Source organism: Canis aureus, chromosome 18, assembly GCF_053574225.1.
Source record: "Canis aureus isolate CA01 chromosome 18, VMU_Caureus_v.1.0, whole genome shotgun sequence".
NCBI classification, from domain to species: domain Eukaryota; kingdom Metazoa; phylum Chordata; class Mammalia; order Carnivora; family Canidae; genus Canis; species Canis aureus.
Genome location: NC_135628.1, coordinates 9,494,452 through 9,514,292, shown reverse-complemented (window position 1 = coordinate 9,514,292; position 19,841 = coordinate 9,494,452). Strand labels below are relative to the sequence as shown.

General features: G+C 42.5%; 1 protein-coding gene across 8 annotated transcripts in view; it reads right to left on the bottom strand.

The window, feature by feature from the left end:
- Positions 1–19,841, bottom strand: part of DOCK4 (dedicator of cytokinesis 4) — a 409,480-nt gene that overhangs the window by 21,426 nt on the left and 368,213 nt on the right. For all 8 annotated transcript variants that reach the window (XM_077856142.1, XM_077856147.1, XM_077856145.1 and 5 more), the window contains 6 exons: positions 18,566–18,714; positions 16,760–16,846; positions 14,875–14,979; positions 9,694–9,835; positions 8,171–8,337; positions 5,247–5,333 (listed from right to left, as the gene is read on the bottom strand). In XM_077856142.1, coding sequence (XP_077712268.1) covers positions 5,247–5,333; positions 8,171–8,337; positions 9,694–9,835; positions 14,875–14,979; positions 16,760–16,846; positions 18,566–18,714 — 737 coding nt within the window. The remainder of the gene's footprint in view (positions 1–5,246; positions 5,334–8,170; positions 8,338–9,693; positions 9,836–14,874; positions 14,980–16,759; positions 16,847–18,565; positions 18,715–19,841) is intronic.

Sequence of the window (19,841 nt, the reverse complement as noted above, 5' to 3'; positions counted from 1 at the left end):
CTTAGGAAGTACAACAGGGGTTGCTAGGGGCCAGTGAGGGGGAAAAGAGGAAATGTTCAAAGGATGCAGAGTTTTAGTTTTTGGAGATGAAACTGGTCTGTTGCATAACAATGCCCACATAGTTAACACGGTTGTACCGTACACTTAAAAATAGTTAAGATGGAAAATTTTATGTGTTTTGGCTGATGGAGAAAAAAAATCATGCTCATCTCTATAGATTCAAATGCTGTTAATATGAATACTTAAAAAGTAAATAAAATGCAACGCAGACCAAAGATAAATAATAACTTCAGGAAATGTTTCCACAAATATTCCTAATTATTGATATTTCTCAAATACTGAAGAAAATCAGACATAGGATATAACCAGTGCATTCACAAAATAAAGAGAAACAAGTAAATAATATGAAAACATATCATCTCCTCCAGTATTCAACAAATGCCAAAAAAAAAAAAAAAATCAACCCTAGTATGATCACTTTTGATCTGTTATTTGGAAAGATTTATTTTTTTAAAATTATTTATTTATTTATGATAGTTGGGGAGAGAGAGAGAGAGAGAGAGAGAGAGAGACCAAGACATAGACAGAGGGAGAAGCAGGCTCCATGCACCGGGAGCCCGATGTGGGATTCGATCCCGGGTCTCCAGGATCGCGCCCTGGGCCAAAGGCGGGCGCTAAACCGCTGCGCCACCCAGGGATCCCTGGAAAGATTTAAATAACACAACCCTGTTGTGCCCAGGGTTGGAGAGGATGCTGGGAAGCTGGGTATTCCCAAGAACAGTTATTCCCGCCAGACAAGATATAAGTTGATAATATGCTGTTGTTGGTCCGTGAATCAAAGGTTAAACTATGGACTCTTTGATAGATCGTTTCACCCCCAAGGAAATTTTCCTAGGGAGATGGTCAGAAGTGTGCAAAGAATATTGTGTAAAAAATGTTCATCAAGGGATTGTTTTCTGCTAGTCCCCAGACTGTGATCTTTAAATTCCGTTTACCACTACAAAGCAGCAGGAGTCATTGGAGAAATGGTTGCTTTAAAGTCTGGGGCAGAGCATGTATAACTGAGCATGGAGTACCTAAGTCATCCCAGTAAGCCAGGAAGGCAGCTGGGAGGAAGGCATTAAAGCAGCTGGCCTGTGACCCTTCACTCTCTTTAACGGAGGCATATCTTTGGGGAATAGAAAAGGCGGCAGGTGAGAGGGTCTTATCCCCTTGTCAATTGAACCTTCAAGTAAATACATTAAGACTAATTACTAGGAGGGAGAGATGGTATCTGTGTCCTCAGCTAAAGAATTGCTTATACTAATAAAACCTAGAACTCTGCCTGAAGACCTGATTTCCTACAGAATGTCCCAGGAAAGTTTCATAACTCTCTGCCGCACAAAATGGAATATTTCACAATTTAAATGTGCCCCCTGCGTGAGAAATCCTGTGAGCCTCACTTAAAGACTTTATTTCAAATTATTATTGATGTGGGGAAGAAGGATCTAGAAGATAAGGCTTGAGGTCTCAGATGTCTCTGTGCTTCATCTGAGCCTCCTGATTGCCTTAAAGTTATCAGCCAAGCTTGCTGCCGATTCCCACATCTGATTTGACAATCCAGGCCTGTGTGTCAGCTCAGTAACGACTACTGGATACTATCAGAGACTCGGAAGTCAATCTGAAGAGGCTCCCAAGGGCAAAATGGAACAACCTGAAAATTAATAACAGCAATAACTGCAACGGATTTAAAAAACTAAGCATGCTTAAATCCATGAATTACCAATGATACGAAAAACAAAACCAACCAAACAAGAACTTCTGTGGTCACTTTTATAGGCTGTTATCCTTCCCCTGCTATACCTCAGGGTACTCATGGTTGAGGAGAGAACCTTCTCACTGCAGAAGTGTTCCAATGAATAAACAAAGAAGGAATGATAAGATACCACCATTTTGTGACACCCAGTAGCTGGGGGCCATGATCATCAGTGGCTGCCAACTCAGCAACAAGAGAGACAACCAGAAGCATGTAACATCCCCTATGAAGTACTCTTGCAAAAAAAAAAAAAAAAAGAAAAAAGAAAAATCCAAAATAACAGTATCTTATCAAACTCCTAAATCTCACTGCCAATTTACAAAAAAATATAGGGACAAAGAAACCCATTAAATTATCCCACTGGTTCAGTCTGCAGATTGCAAGGAAAAAAAGCAATTCAAGGAGAACCTATAGATCAAAAGAGACTTTAGGAGACATTTCAACTAGCTGCAATGTATGGCCCTTATTTGGATCTGAACTGAAACAACAAACGACTATATGTTGGCAAATTGAATTTAAATGAAATATTAAAAAATAAATAAAAAATAAGACTAAATAAATAAAATCTTAAAAAAAAATAAAAGACAACAAATGACCAAAAAAAGACCCAAACAAAACTCATAAAATAAACAGACCCTTGGTGAAGTGTGAACACTGACTTGATATTTTATGTGAAGGAATTACTGTTAATTTTTTTTAGATGAGATGATGCATGATATTGTGGTGATATTTTTTTGTTAATATACATACTGGATTATTTATAGATGAAATGATAGGATGCCTGAGATTTACTTTACAATAACCCAGTATAAAACAGGTGCTGGTAAAACAATATTGGCCTTTTGGATGGCTGTTTAAGTAAAATGATGGGCAAATCAGGTTCAATATATATTTTCTTTATTTTTGTATGATACAACTTTAATTTAAAAGGGACACCGGGTACTCTGCACAGAGGTGATTGCAGGGGATTAAGGGAGAAGCACATGACCACTTAGGTAGGACACTAGTGCAGAAACCAGACGCTAGATGGTGCTATTAGTGGGGGCTGGCGAAGAGTGGCTGGATTCTGCGTATATTCTGATAGGAGAGCCCCACGATTTCCTGATGGATATAACATGACGTGAAAATATTCTCATTATCTGTAATTGGCGTTTAAAACCTCATCATACATTTCCTTTATAATTTTTAAATCTTGTTTAAAAATTTTTTTAAATGAGCTTACTTTATTAATCAGAAAAAAGTACAGATTTTTTTGTTCTCAAGACAATAAAGGCAATTTCCAAGAAAACAGTAGTTCAAAGGCATTGTTATCTTCAAAAGAATAGGATAATATATTCTGGGGTTATGACTTAGTGAGTAAAGGCCCACAGCCTCCTGTAACACCTCTGGTGCTAGATGTTTCACATTTCAGAAAATTTCAAATTTTAGAAATGTGATATATAGCTCGAAGCATATTACATAATCCTCAAGAAAGGTCTGGGGAGACTCTCTTTAACCAAATGCATTAATATTTCTGCAGCAAAACATAGGAATATTTGTACTAAGTGAAATACAGATCATGAGTGGTCTTATGTCAGATCAGGTTAGGCTTATTGCCAAACTGAGTTTTGGAGATGAGCTTATGAAAACATCTTTTGGTTTTGAGAATCTTTTAAGTTTTGGCATTGTACATAAGGAATTCAATTCAGGTTGGGATACATGTATTTAGTACCTACTACATGCCCCTGATCTCGAGGACCTTATATGCCATGAACTGAAGCGGTAAACCAGCAACTTTAATAGAAGGTGGGGACATTCCAGGCAGTAGGAACAAGAGAAAGACATAAGGTTGTTATGAGTGGGCTGTGTTCAGAGAACAAAGTAGCCCAATTTAATTTGTTCTGTTTGACAGAATGTAAGATTATATATATTCTAATAAAGTAGGCAGCTGACGTTTGAAAGGTTGTGTTTTGTAACGCTTCTTTAATCATTATCAGCATGGTACTTTTTATGCCTATTTGTACGTGTGTGTGTGTGTGTGTGTGTGTGTGTGTGTGTGAGGGGGAGGGGGTTATATTTCAAAGGTTAGGACCATTGGTAAGGCCTCAGAGAATTTAACACTCTGGGTAGTAAGTAGATGAAAAGGCTCTCTGAATCATTAATGCAGGGCTAGATGACTAAGAACATTCCGTGGTTTTGGGGCAATGCCATTCAGCAGGAAGCATAATAAGACCTTCTGACGCTGTTGAACAGCCTCTCCTCTTCCATGGAAGGCACCAGGGTATACTATGTGGGCAACCAGCTCTGGGCACCCTTGACTCACACCCTACAAGAAGATGAGTACACTGAGGCAGTCTACTGAACTGAGTTCCATTTGTTTTGGAAGCCACGTGGATTTTTCAGCACTGTGAAGGGAAGATGCCCCTAAATCCTGAGCTTCATCGACCATGATAAGCTGAGTGGTTTCAGTGCTTAGTGAAGTTTCAGGTTGGATAAGCCATTCTTGGAAGATGATTTGGGCAGGAACTACTTACTTACTCCCTGACAGAGTAGGCTTGTCATCTAAATAAGAAAGGGGTTAAATGATATTTTCACAATTGTCAGGTTTTCTATCAGGTAGAGGGCTACGGCAATCAAAGGGCTGGCTTTGATCATGATGGATGCCCCAAGGGAGGGAGAAGGGCTGCGGCTTGGGAGCAGGGCTGCCATGAGGTGCTGCGAGCCTGAAGAGCGGCAGAGGCACCAGGGTGAGGTCTCACCCCCATATAGCTGCTGTCGGCTCCAGAACTGGGGCCCAGAGCTGGAGCATGTTTTACAGCCTGAAGGGTTCTGGGGTGCTGGTTTCCAGGTTCTAGAATGCCACCTGCTGGTCTCTAGCTGGTGTTCACCCGGGACTGCACAGTGAGGCTAACCCTTCTACTGCCAACAGGAAGACAGGGTGCTGGGGCTCTGCGCCAGCCCCCCTGCAGCCCCTAAGGACACTGAGCTAAAAGGCATGGATAGAATTGGCTTTCGAGTCAGGAAAATCTGGGCTCGAATCTATCCTTTTTTATTGTCTTGATGTGAGACCTCTGGCAAAGGCTTTTAGCTTCTTGTTGAAACTTGCAAAAATAGGGGTAGGGATACATACCTCATAGTTTTGGTAGGATGAGTCAATAAGACAAGGTAGAGAACCTCTTCCCTCTGGCCTACAGGCATTCGAATTCCGGATCTTTTACTCAAGGACCCGAGTTGTTCCCATGCTGTAGTCAGAGTCCTTTTTGAGGAATGCCTCTCGCTGGCCGGACTAGGAGTACAGTAACGCTCCCCTTCAAGCCTCGGTCACACAGGGGTCAATACCATTAACATTCACTAACTTACTCTGTGCGCTTCCGGGGACTTGGAGTCAACAGCAGAAGCAATGAATCTATGGCGTGACTCCCGGTGAGCAAGTGTGATGGGAAAGTACCTGAGAATAAGCTCTGATCCTTACCACTTCACGCTTTTCCACTTCAAACCAGCGGGAAATTCCAGGTAAACTCTGCACCAAGTACAGCGATGTTCTCTCCACCCAGAGACTCTACGGAATACAAAACAAATTAAGTCCCCAAGTGTCCCTTCTTTGTAGTTACTGAGCTATGACTAATGTGTGCCATTCAACTTGGTCAGGTTTGCTTATTTCTGTAGGCTTCTCTCCAGCATGTGGGCCATCCCTTCACACTCGTGAAGCCATCACAGTAAGATACCACCGAGGCCGGGTTAATAGTTCCATTCTATGTTGTCAGACACTTTTTCCTGCGTGGACTACATGATCTACTTCAGACAGCAGGCCTGAGATATAGGAAGAGGCCACTACGTTATTTCCTTTGCCTGTTCTTTCAAATTCCAACGTAAACCCCCATCACTCTTTAAGGTCTTGCCATTTTTATCTAGAAGGGTCAAGAGTATCAGCCAGTCAACACAGGATCAGAATAACAACATCCTCACGGAGGAAAGGTCCGTGAGGAATCATGTAGCTCCATCTTTCTCTTGTAAAGAGGAAGAAGCTAAGCATCAAGGAGGCAGTGCTGGGGGGTGACCTGCTTGGGGGTATGTTCTAGTTTCCTGGAGAAGCAGCACAGACCCTATCTCCTAGAACTTCTGATGTCCTCACTGGGCCACATTTTCTCATGCCCATTTCAAAGGCCATCATCCAAGAGGATCTGTATTTAAGGAGCTGAGGCTTCCCCTGGCCAGGAAGGGCACCCCTGTGACACGTGAAGCCACAGCTGCCTTGATGGGAGCCGCTGCGGGTGACAGATTTCTCTTTTGTCAACCACGTTTCTGTGTGCATGCCTCTTTTTTCTTACTTCAACAAAGTACATTCTCAAGAGGATGATAAACTGGACAAACTCCCTGAAACAGTGCCACTTATTCCAGAACAACAGAAAATGGAAGGATTTCTTCATGTCGGCCAAGATAGACTGAGACAAATAGGGCAGGGTCCCTGGGACGGTGGCTGGGAGGTCGGTGGGGAAGGGAGGGCTCAGGGCCAAGAGGAGGGAAGGTCTGAGGTGCGGGGAGAGAGCAGGAGGCCACAGGCACACGGCCGGTGGGGGGAGGACGGTGCTGCTCAGAGGAGGTGACGCGTGAGCGGGCTGCTGACGAGCGAGTAGGAGTTTGCCAGGCGGAGGGCAGGGAGGGAGGCAGCGGGAAGCAGCCCGCACAGGCCCCATAGCAGGAGACGGGGGAGAGAAGTTCAATGTCGTGGGAGCCCACGAGGAGGGCAGGTGAGTGGGCTGTGGCACTGATGAGGCTTCTGGAAGGGCAGCTCGGAGCCAGATGCCAAGTGCTGCATGCACAGGCACGAGGAGCCAGATTTCTTATCATTTTTCTAGGGGGACTGCCATCCCACTGACAATACTTAAAGTGACAGCCACGAGGAACTGCGGTGCAGAGAAGGTACTAGAAGGTGTGGGTGGTCGTGTTGGGGCTCCGGGTCGTTAGGACGTGACTTTGAGCAAGTCGACTGCCTGACTCCGGGGGATCTCTCAGACTTGGCAATCAGTGAAAACACCTGCAGCCAAAACTACATCACAAACGAACGATCGCTAATTGGTTTTGTGGGACACAAAGAAAAATGTAAGTATCCAAAAGGACTAGAAAATGATCGTGGGTTTTCTCAGTGACATCCCAGGACTGTCTCTTCCAACAGGTTCTTTGCCTTGATGCGTAACCCGTCAGCCTCCTGGTGCAGAGGACGGCTTGGTGTGAGGCCCGTCGTGACACTGCGGCCCAACCTCAGCTTCCCGTTGCGATCACCGGGCCGGGCCCGATCCCGGAGCCACTGCTGTGGGCACTGGGAACGGACACTTGGGCGGACGGAGGCCACGAGGCAACCTGACATCACGCCGGCAATGCTAATCGTGTTAGGAGAACGTTTCCCAGCGTAAGTAGAGACTCTGTGATGAAAGAAGCTAAGCCGATTGGCCCACAGTAACGGGTTTGCTTTGTGTTCTGACTACCTGGGGCTCTATCGGGTCTCACTGTTATCAAGGAAAGAAGAGATTATAATGTCTCTGTGGCACCCCCCCCCCCCCCCCAGTGGGGCTGTGACAGCCCGAGAGACAGCAAGGCGTATTACAGCTGGTGAGAACAGACAGCTCACAGCACAGGCAAGGGGTCTATGGGGCGCCTTCACTCTGTGTCTTCTCAGAAGTCCTAGGGACACCCCATCCTAACAAGAAAAAGCAGAGGATCACACGGAAATCTTCCACCGTACCAGCGGTCTACCTGGCTGTTCCCCGTCTCAGAAGCTCCTCTTCCCTGTCGGTCAGGCATTCGCTACTCACCGCTGACTACTGTCTCTGAGAATGAACACCCTGAGGTCCCCTCCACTCGTTCAGCATGAAGGAATGAGAGGACTGGGCTCAACCATGACATCTTTGACATGGTCTGAGGACCACCAGCATTGTCACAAAGAAGCTGATCCCAGGCCTTCCTCTCAGACCTACTGAGGCAGGATTCCTGAGCTAAGAAGGCTGGTTACGAAAGCACCCCATGGCACTCAACTCATACAGCTGAGTTTGAGATCAACAAGACTAAATGATTTCTGGTCCCTTCTGGTTCTATCACTTGATTCCATTCTTTTTTTTTTTTTTTTTTTTTAAGATTTTATTTATTTATTTGACAGAGAGGGGGAGAGGGAGAGATGGAGAGACAGAGAGAGAGCAAGCTAGCAAGCACAAGCAGGGAGAGGGGCAGAGGGAGAAGCAGACTCCCCACCGAGCAGGGAGCCTGACTCGGGGCTCCATCCCAGGGCTCTGGGATCATGACCTGTGCTGAAGGCACTCAGATGCCCCTACTGGACTCTATTTATCGAGGGGCTTGTCCCAAGAAGCTCACAGGAAGCCGTATGTAATGAGAACTGCACGGTACCTTGAATTCATTCTCTTTATCTTTAGTGCCTTTGTGAAATGGTCTGTCATAGCGGAATTTCCAGATATGATTCACTTTATAGAAACTTTTGATGTTGTCCGGAACACCCTCTCTCTGCAGGACCTCCTGGCTCTCCGGAATAGGAGTCACGGCATATATCTGCAAATCTAGGATTAAAAAGTCAAGGAAGAAACCTGACTTGGCAAACGCCACAGAAACCTGGCTTGAGCTGCGCTGTGGCAGAGAGCAGAGGATGGGTAACAATCTGGTGCTTCCGTTGGGTCAAAGTCATTTAAAAAAATTGCCAAGAAGGCGCCAAGAACTCAGTTGACAACAAACCATTTCTCAAACTACAGGCCTTGCACTAGGTTTAGGGAGGTGATTCTAAGCACCTGATTAAAATAACTCATGAATTTATGTGTCACTGATTTTTTTGTTTCTTTTTTCCTCTTTTTGGTGTTTTGGTGGGGGTGGGTGGGAAGGGCTTGGATCTTAGGTACTCAGAATCGTATTAATCCTAATCCTCATTTAAGAGACACTCTTCTCTTTAGTTCATGCATGGCCCCTCTTAATTAATGTTTGTAAAATAATGTATAAATACCCATGCAACCGTGGCCAAAGACAGAAACCAGTTCTGACAGTGATTTATATTTACCTGTGTGATGCTCTGTGTCTCCAGCCTTCCCACACTTGGGGTATCACTCTCCCAAATCTTGTACTGATTAGCAGAGTATATCATGTAGATGATATTTTTAAAATTACATTAAAGGGTATCATATTTACTAGTATAGTTACCTTCTTCTCAAAGAAGGATAGCAAAATCTTTTCCCTGATGTAAAGTCTTGCTTCTGTTGCATTTTATTTTCTACTTTGAAATGGTATCCATGATTATCAGTGGGAGCTTCTTGTCTCCTTAAAGATCGTAAGTTTTAGGAAGAGGCAGAAACATTCTCAAGGGGTGAATTCCGTTTGTCTCTAGGGCCTGGGTAATTTCAGTTGAGTTGTTCGTATTTTAGACCACGAGAGTGTCAATTACACAGCAATCATCAAAGGCTGTCCAAGATGCCATGGCTAAGAGTCCCCCAAAGATACTAAGGCACCTCCTTCCCTGCCCTTCCTTCCAGAATAAAAATAAAAAGGGAAAAGGGGCTGAATGGCATATGCCAGTAAATATGATGCTATCATTTCCTCCAACCGAAGCGGTTTCCACAGGATATGTTGGAGGAAAGTTATTCTAAGGGAAATCACTAAAAGGAGCTTTAAAAGCAGGGCTGAGATAGAAAAGTTTTAATTGAAAGGAAAAAAAAAAATCTTAACCAGAATCCTTAAGGGATTTCCTTTCATCTGACATTGTGATAATAACTAGGACAATGTTGTTTGGAAGGAACTAAGCTAAAAATCAAGAAGGGAAGGAGGGAGAGTAAGAACTTGGCTATTGCAAAGGGGCCAGAGGCTAAACAACCTGGCACAAAAATGCTCTGCAGCTAATGGCCAGTGGATCTAACCCGTCTAGGTGTGGATACACTGAGCTTCCGCCTGGAAGATGGTCTCGTCGGGCTGGTTGGCATGCTGCATGGCGATGGCGTGGGGGAACTCATTCAGCATTCTCTGTTGGAAGGCCTCCAGCCTTTCGTAGTCATGCCCTCGACACACAAACTCCTTATTCTGGAGGTGAAATTAAAAAAAAACAAAAAAGAGAGCCATGTAATTGAGTGCATTAATTACAGAGAGAAGCCAAAAAGAGAGGACACACTGGCAACTAGTGAACGTATGCCTCACCTCCATACACTATAACACAAAACCCCAAAAACAGTCTGAAAAATCTGCCCACATATGGAGAATGCAGGGCAAGGATCGTGAGCTTCAGACCCGGATGCAGTGTGCCACTCTTAGTGTCAGTGTGTCGGGGACAAAGAGGCATCTGATTCTCAGAGCACCAAGATTCAAAACAAGGCAATCGTGTTCCCCCTGAGCGCTAACGAGCACGTGGTAAAGTTTTTTTTGTTTTGTTTTTTTGTTTTTTTGTTTTAATAAGCTAGGTATCAGAGTTTAGGGGATACATTCTCAATATGGAAAAAAAGAAGTAAATGCAATCTTCAAAAATGCATTTTGCTGCATCCTTTGCAACGGCCACAGAGATCAGCCTCAACTCCGGATCCCGGCGTGGAAAAAAGAAAGGCTGCGCCTGTTTGTGTTCCTGCTCTCAGCACGGCTGGCACAGGAAGCTTCTCTGCCATCACCAACTCAGCACGGCTTCCTGTAGCCAAGGGTCTTATTTACGGGCCCAAACTGAGATTTAGGATTTTTAGGGACTTGCCAAATGGTGGACACATTTTTTTTCGTTGTTTTTTGTTTTGTTTTGTTTTTTTTTTTGGTTTGTTTGTTCTGTTTTACAAGATGTACGAGTATTCTGTGGCCTGGGACTGTCTCTCATTCCGGAAAAATGAAGGTTATCCTTGAAGTAGGCCCGAGAGCTGGGAAGGTGGGCAGGGGTTTCTGGAAAGCCCCAGCACTGGTCAGGTTAGGTAAGAGGGAACTCTGCCACTTTGATGGTTATCAAGTTCACTGTGGACAAGTCACTGACACTCTGCACATAACTTATTTAACCTACTAAGAGGTAGCTGGCTCCCGCGTGGCACCCACTGTAGAGCTGGGACCGAGGCTCAGTATCCCCACGCACTCTGTCCGCCTGCACCGCATTCGAGCTCAGGGGTGGGACCAAGGCCTGAGCTCGGGCTCTGCTGAACGCGGCCAGTACATCCAGGAAAAAACTCCTACTTGCTACCGAGACCACGAAAGGTGGTGTTGTGGGTGACATGCCCTGAAGATCTTTTCAGAGAAAGAGGGAGACGTTCGAGGTCTGGGAGAGCTTGCTAAGGCCCAATGTTCTCAGCATTTCTCTGCTTGATGAGGTTCCTCTGTTGTACAAAACTGCCCTAAGAAGAAATCAGAGCCACCACCGGACGACTTCGAAACCCTGAGCAGGGCGGGGGGCTCAGGGCTGCGGCTGAGAAAAGGCAGCGGCAGGCAGAGGAGACAGCCGGGCCTGGGCTCCGGAAACCGGGCACGATCCTTTGGTGACACAGGCTAAGACAGACTACGTAGATGTCAGGCCCCCCAGACGATCCCGTGTTTAATATTTTCTAGGTAAAAGAAGGTATACCTTCTGATGCTATGTGCTTTTTACTCAAAAGATAATAAACTTGCTTGATAAGACTATATATATATACATATATATATTCCTGCATATTACAGAAGTCCTAAAATAAATATCTGAGTGCTCTAATAACTGCAATCTTGTGTATTACAGCAGTTTGTAAACTCAGGGGTTATTCTAAGCATATAATCAGTCAACAGTGTTAAGGCATTCTGAAATAAAAATGAATTTGGAGTCTGGTATTGGAGTTGTCAAGAAATAAAAAGGAGGGCAGCCCGGGTGGCTCAGCGGTTTAGTGCCACCTTCAGCCCAGGGTGTGATCCTGGAGACCGGGATCGAGTCCCATGTCAGGCTCCCTGCATGGAGCCTGCTTCTCCCTCTGCCTGTGTCTCTGCCCCTCTCTTTATATCTCTCATGAATAAATAAATAAAATCTTAAAAAAAAAAAAGAGAGAAAGAAAAGGGAGTTAAGCATTGCCCCCATCAATCCATTTTTTTCATCACAGCTTTGAGATATAGTTCACATTCCACAAAATACACCCTATTGAAGGTTTTTAGTATATCAACTATCACCACGGTCAAATGCGAGAACATTTTCGTTACCCTGAAGAGAAACTCGTACCCTCTAACAGTCACTCCGTTTCCCTTCCCATCCCCCCAGCCTCTGGCGACCACTCCTCTACTTTCTGTTTCTATGGATTTGCCTCTTCTGACATTTCATATACATGGAATCATATAACATGTGGTCTTTTGTGACTGGCTTTTTCAATTAACATGATATGCTTAAAGTTCACCCACTGTGTAGCATATTTCAGTACTTGATTCCTTTCCTACTGCTAAATATTCCACTGTGTGGATATACCATATGTTGATGTTGTTTATCCATTCACCAGTTGATGGATATTTGGGCTGCTTCCACTTTTTGGCAATAGTGAATAATGCTGCTATGAACATTTGCGTATAGGTCTTTGTGTAGACATATGTTTTCAATTCTCTTGAGTATATACCTAGGAATGGAACTGCTGGGTCACATTTGTTAATACTTAAAATTTTTTTTATTATCTTTTTCTTTTGAAAAGGAAATATATATCTATGGATTAAAGAAAAATCCCAAACAGTACAGGGCATACAATGAAAAGTAAATCTCTCTCCCATCCTTGACCTTGTTCATTCTTCCCCAATAAATCAGTCCTCAGAGGTATTCTGTGCCTAAAGAAATTGTCAATAAAGAAGCCATTTTTCATGAGGGTAAAAAAAAAAAAAATCTACTTAGATCATACACTTATATAAATGTATTAATTTATTGCAGCTTGAAAAATTATCTTGAAATTGATCAATAAGGGAATTTTTAATGTTGATATTTGCTTGTTTTTAAATTGAAGGACTAGAATCTGATTTCCTAAAAAGAGGTCCAGCCCTGTGATTCTGAAGGGTGCGGTGCCCCTTAGAAACCAATAGAGGGTGACCCTTCACTTTCACTTTGAAGAAAATGCTATTTATATCTAGGAAAGCTGTTTTGAAAAGACTAATAACATAGGTTGATTTATTCTAATTGACTTTTTTTAGAAGATTTTATTTATTTATTCATGAGAGACAAAGAGAGAGGCAGAGACATAGGCAGAGAGAGAGGCAGGCTCCCTGTGAGAAACTCGATGCAGAACTTGATCCCAGGACCCCAGGATCATGACCTGAATCAAAGGCAGATAGATGCTCAACCACTGAGCCATCCAGGCATCCCTCTAATTGATTTTCTAACAAATTTTTTTTTTTATTAGCCAATTCTGTTTTCTAATTTGCTAAGTTCCCTTTAAAATTGTGGCTCCTAAATTTCTGATTTTAAAAAAACTTTACACTTCTATCACGGTTTCATTTATTAGATAAGCATCTAGAGTAGTTTATAGTGTACTTGCAGCTGAATTCAGAATTTGAGCAGGGCCACAATATGACTTTTGTGGGCTCCTTCCTCTATAAAAAAGCATTAAAAATCATACTGAGAGACTGATTTGGCATAGGGACAAATGAATACACGATAATCTAGTGTATCAGATACAATTTAATATATATTATAACATTTTCTTCAACAAAAAAACCTCACTTTTTTCTTCTGATCTTTAAAAGAAATTAAAATGCTTTGGTAGGTAATATTATGATTTGTAAACATTATACCCACTATATGTAATAGATTGATTAGTCCTGAGTATGATGTGGAAGAAAAAGTAATCTTTTGCTTTGCTTCATTTTGAGCCAAGAGAGGAAGGGCATCTGCTGCACCAGAGTTATGTCTGTACCCTCCTGTGGGGTCTCCAGCCCTCTCTCTGTGTGCTAGATTGTTTCTCTTCTACTCACTACCTGGATCCTGGCCATGCATTCTTGGTGGGGGTTGCTGATGACAGTCTGGGCCTAGTACGTCCACTTTCAAAATTTAGTCTTCAAAGTCAGCAAGTGTTCTAAACCTGTCTCTATTTTTGATCCAGAATCAAGCTTTCCTCTGTCCTTAGGTCCACCTGCAGAATCAGCTTTGTGATCATGTCACACACCATGACCATCATGCAGTTATTTATTTATTTATTTATTTATTTATTTATTTATTTATTTATTTATTTATTTATTTATTTATATATTTTATTTATTCACAAGAGACACATCTTACTTATACTAATATAAAAACAAGTAATGAAGGAGAAGTATCTGGAGTAATTTAAAAATTGAGCGAATTCATGACAAACTTTAAATCTCAGCATACAAATACTTCAGTATCTGTGTCGCTCTGCATCTTGCTTTAACTGCCAGCACAATACGAATAAATATAGGATGGGGATCCTTGAAGGAGAAGGGAGAGGAGAAAGATTGGACTTCATTGTTTGTTTAATAATCATCAACTTATCATCAACTTTTAGAATGAAAGTTTTATACGTATTTCCTTATTTATATATTTATATATGAAGTTTATCTCTATACGTATATGCTAAATATAGACGTAGATTCCAAAATATCCAAACGTCATAGGCAAAAATTCATTTTAGTCTTACATAGAGCAAACACTCAAATGACAGGTTGATTGAAATGACCATATGCTTTGATGCCATGTAGACATTACATAAAATCTCCTTGCTGGGTTAAAAGGGAATCTGCAGGGGATCCCTGGGTGCCTCAGCAGTTTAGCGTCGCATTTGGTCCAGAGTGTGATCCTGGAGTCCCGGGATCAAGTCCCACGTCAGGCCCCCTTCATGGAGCCTGCTTCTCTCTCTGCCTGTGTCTCTGCCTCTCTCTCTCTCTCTCTCTTTCTCTGTGTCTCTATGAATAGATAAAATCTTTAAAAAAGAAAAAAAAAAGAAATTTAGGAAGAAAAATCAAATAATTGTTTGATACCTTGGGAAATTATTCAAAACAAGGTATTCTAGATTTAATATAGTGTCTGCAAACCAAAAAGTTAAATCTTATGACGTTATTGTCCTAAAAGGACAATAATGTCATTAGCATCTTCGTTTTCTTGACTGGGATATCTATACTGAAGGTATAACAACAAGTTAAATAGTGCATTAACTTACTCTTAAGAAAAATGGAAATTTCTTCCCATAAAATCCAACTCTGAAGAACTCTGGTTCAAGGCGTTGCTGGTCCATGATTTTATCATACAAAGAGGCTTCCATCATCTGGAAAGCAAAGGAGATGTTCCAATAATTTTATCTCACCCTTCAGCTCTCCCTATTTATGGAAGAGGATATTTCTTTTCTATAAACAAGAACTTCACTGTAGTTTCCAGTTTGCAGAAAAGAAGGTTTCACTCCCTTTCTATGCTTTAAGGTGGGGATCAGCAAACCGGTTCTGTAAATGGCCAGAGAACAAAAAGTCTAGGCTTTGCAGGCCATTTGGTCCATGTCACTACTACTCAGTCCTGTGATGTTCCACAGGCTCCGTTTGTTGACCCTGTATTTAAAGGAACAATTTTACCACATGTTCTCACCAGAGAAAATAATTTCTATGCACAAAGTCTCTCAAAAAGATATTTTCTTCACAATTAAATAAAAATCAACAAAAATGAAAAGAAAAGGAAAGAATGATTAGAGGCCGGATCTTTCTGGAAGATTCTAGTGCCAAAGGTACCACACCTGTGGATCTGGTTCTCCTTGGTCACAGTAATTCAGGACATTTGGAGGGTGCAACCTTGCACAGGGATAAACCAAACCAAAGGAGACCCATAGTGCAAAGTGCTGTCTGGGCTGAAAGCCCTTAAGTGTGTCTCTGACAATGTTGGCATTATGAAGCACATAAAGCTTATGGTTTTCCATTCATGGTATTATCATCCCCAGGGTTTATAGAGAAAGACTAATATTGCACTTGAAAACTTCTCCCCCTCCCCCTGCCCCTAGTAACAGCACCCCAAAGAGCAGTTGGCGTGAAGTGTAATGCTCTGGGTTTATAAAAATCCGAGTGACTATGGTACCCAAGGGCTCTCCCGGGTAAACACTGTAACCTCACTTCTGTCACGGGGACAGTATGCCAAGAGATGCACAGCAACGTTTTTATATAAAACTGCAGGGCCTGCCAGGGCCAGCATGATGGACTGAAGTTAAAACAAGGTTTTTTCTCTTTGGTTTTCATGTTAGGAGAAACATCGATGAACCACTGGCATGAAATACTACGCCAGCAGTACAGGACCAGTTCCCGCAGGCTGGATGAGTTACTTGTGGGGTATGGGATTTTACGAGCTGTTAAGGGTTGACGATATCATCTCTTAAACTGCTACCTCAGAATTAAAAGGCAACATCATAATCTTCTTCCTACTTCAGAAACTCTGCAGAGCTTAAGTGTTATGAGATGACACAAAATGCTCATGGCTCTGAAGAGTAAGGACTCAGGGTGCAAGAGGGGCCCATTTGAACCTAAAAAGAAAAGAAGGGACAAAACATTTGGTTCAGGGATACAGAATATTGAACTCCTTGAGCTCATGAGTACTAAGACCTTGGTTCAGGGTTAGCAAATAAAACATATTGCTGAAGCTAAAGGGATGACACTGACAGAATTTAGCCCCAAAATAGTTCCAAATGGGTCAGCACGCCATGTCTACTGTTTTGCGGTGCAGATTACGAAACTAAGAATGGTATGTTGTTGCAGAGCTCTGCGTACAGGTGAGAAGCTCTTCAAACAGTGGGGAGATTTTTCTTCAATAAACCAAAAGAATTAATCGTGATTAGATTGTGTATTCCAGAGGTGATGTTTAGAAGAGATCCAAGGCTCACTTTTGCGTACTAACTAAAAGCATTTGCTATTTGTATAAATAGCTGAGCATGCTTCAGAGGCAAGACTTCTCTTTCAAAAGCCTTCTGCAAGACAGGTCGAGATGATCACAAAGTTAGTTTTTATGGAACGATACGGGAAAGTGAGTGAAAAAAGGATGCCTGAGGCTGATTAGCATGCACCCGGGTGCCTTACCCTCATCTTGCTCAGGTTTCTATAGTCGTAATAACTCTCGTACTGCTCTGCAATCTTCCGGCACAAGATGATACCGTTCTCCCAACACTGTGGACAAATGAATGATATAAATGCTTACGATCCCACATCTACTTATTTCCACCCAGAGGTCAGAGTGGGACTGCTTTCAGATCATCAAGCCTTATTTCTTCATCTTTATAATCTACCTTTAATAGTGTCACTGCCACTTTAAGCTTGATCACAGCATGCAATCAGCATGTAAATTATTAAAAATCTTTAGGAAGCGAGAAAATATAATCCACTACAACAGGCATTAACATATGGTGCGGAAGCATTTTCTGGTGTCATTTCAGAATCATCATCTTGAAATAACTACAGTTCCACAATGGCCAAGTACATGAATAAATAGGCCCTCGGTGCTAAGGAGGGAATTACCACTGACCCCTAAGGCCCAATTATCCACAGCTGGCATGCTGGATGCCTTGCTTGGCTCAATTGCACTTGTAAATTGTGAGGATCTAACCCAGCTGGTTGCTATCAGCAGAAATGCAAAAATTCTTTCGTCTAGCCCAAGTGTCAGCAAACTTTTTCTACAAAAGGCCAGACAGTAAATAACTCAGGCTTTGTGGCCATACAGTCTATGTCACAGCTACTCAACTCAGCCATTAAGGCACAAAAGCAGCCACAATGAATAAACTTGTCTGTGTTGCAATAAAACTATCAACTAGGGACACCAAAATGTGAATTTCATGAAATTTTCATCTGTTAGATATTCTTTTTCTTGTGGTATCTTTCAAACACTCAAAAATATAAAAGCAATTCTTGGAATGTGGGTGATACAGAAATGGATGGTGAGCCAGCTGATCCAAGGGCCATGGTTTGTAACCTCCAATCTAGCAAAAAACTTTTGGAAGGGCCAAGGTAAGCAGATAGAGATTTAATGACAATTTATCCTAAAGATGGAAACTTTACCAATGGAGGATACAAAGGCATTTCCTTACTATTAATGTTAAAAATGATATGTCAGTGTATTTAGATAAATAATAAAGGAGAATCGCAAAGAGGCAATTCCCTTGCATCAAATTATGCAATTATGTTTTGTAAAAGAACGACAGCCACTGTTTGTATTTTAGTCTCCTGTTTAACCTTGGCATTTGAGGAGCTATATTTAAATCTAAGACAGGTATCATCAAAGCAGCCAAATGTCCAATCAAATAAACAACTGTGGTTGGATTCATAAGTTTTCCTAAAGGGCACTGCAAGCTCTTGAAGAGGGAGATGGGTGGGGAGCAGGTGAAGTAATGGGCTGAATGGCATCATTAGTTCAGTGAGGTTTTTCCATACCCCATGGCATCTCTTAAGTATATGATGGGATGCCATAATATTCTTTAAACAAAGTGAGTTTCATTTATTTTGCCTTACAAAGAAAGTGGAATGGGGCAAAACACATGCCGATTTGGGGAGGTGGGTGAGGGTGGTAATGATTTTCCAGAAAATAAAATACCTGGTGTTAAAACCTCTGGACCAGTGTTTTTCAAATATGGCCCCAAGTTTGCACACACTGGAATTTCCTGAAGCCCTGTTAAAGTCACAAAATCCCCTGCTTATGCCAGACAGACCTAATCAGAGTGTCTAGAGGTGAGACCTGGGAATTTTAACAGACTCTTAGGTGTTTTCAATGCACATTAAAACCTGAGGGTGCCTGGCTTGAGGAGGTGGGCATCAAAAAACTAAATGAAAGGACACATGCCACCCATACAACCACCTTGAACGAGGCCATGGAGGGGGCGGGGTAGGGCTACATACTTTGCCTCGGTCAAAATTCTGGATGATGGCAAGGTGTAGGTGCTCCTTTCGCTGCCATTCGGTTTGCATGGGGTAGGTCAGGAACTCCCGGAGGGGCCGATCGGACCATTCCAGCAGCTCATCGTACAACAGGAGAGTATATGCAGCCTCTGAAAGTTGAGTGGGAAGGCTGTGATCAAGACAGGATCCCAGGGACACCTGGGTGGCTCAGTGGTTGAGCATCTGCCTTTGGCTCGGGGCATGATCCCGGAGTTGAGGGATCGAGTCCCAGATTGGGCTCCCTGCATGGAGCCTGCTTCTCCCTCTGCCTGTTTCTCTGTCTCTGTCTCTGTCTCTGTCTCTGTCTCTCTCTCTCTGTGTCTCTCATGAATAAATAAATAAAATCTTGAAAAAAAAAAAAAAAAAAAAAGACAGGATCCCAAACAGCATCCCCTCAAACGGGGCTGGTTTGGGACGAATTGAAAAAAAAATTTGTTGAATTTCATGATAACGAAGAAAAAATGTTCAGAATATATGCAAGAGCAGACTGATGAGTGATGACTTCCCCCCCTGGAAGATGGAACTGTATATTTTATATTTTGGCTCCCTATATTAATTCTCTCCCTTACTTCTCTTTCTTGCTTTCTCTTCCCATCCCTCTTCCTTGCTTCTACAATGCTGCTGGGGTAATAAAAATGTTTAAGGATATATTGTTGGAGCTTGTTCAAAGAAATAGGGCAACATGCCTTTGATTGCTGGGGAAGTGCACTGGTAAATCCCTTGGGGTAAGACTATGGGCATCTTCCAAAGGACATACTAGGAAACGAAAAATGGTAATTAAATTCTTCTTGATAATAAAAGGCTGAAAAGTTTGAAAATGGTGTTCTGGGGCAGGGTTAGGAGATCGAGGCAGAATTTGGGAGGTGCAAAGAAGACAGAGGAGCTAAAGGTAGAGAAGAAAAAGAAAAAAAATCTAGTAACAGGAGGAACTAGAAAGGGCAAAAGTGTTGGTAAGAAGTGTGTGTGTATATGTGTAAAGAGAGAGACAGGGATATAGAGGGAGGAATGTTGTGTGGTATGATGCTAAGTTGGCCCCACAAATCTCAGTAATGACGTGGTTGGGATTTCTTGGGAAAACATGTAAAGGGGTGATATTCTGTATACACACATGGAAATGGTGATCTGTAGGCCTAAGCACAGTTGGCAGGTAGTGCACTTAACAGAATACTTGCCATTCTGCAGGTCTCTCCCTGAATCTGGCCAAACAGATCAACAGGAACCAGAGTTCCATTGTCAC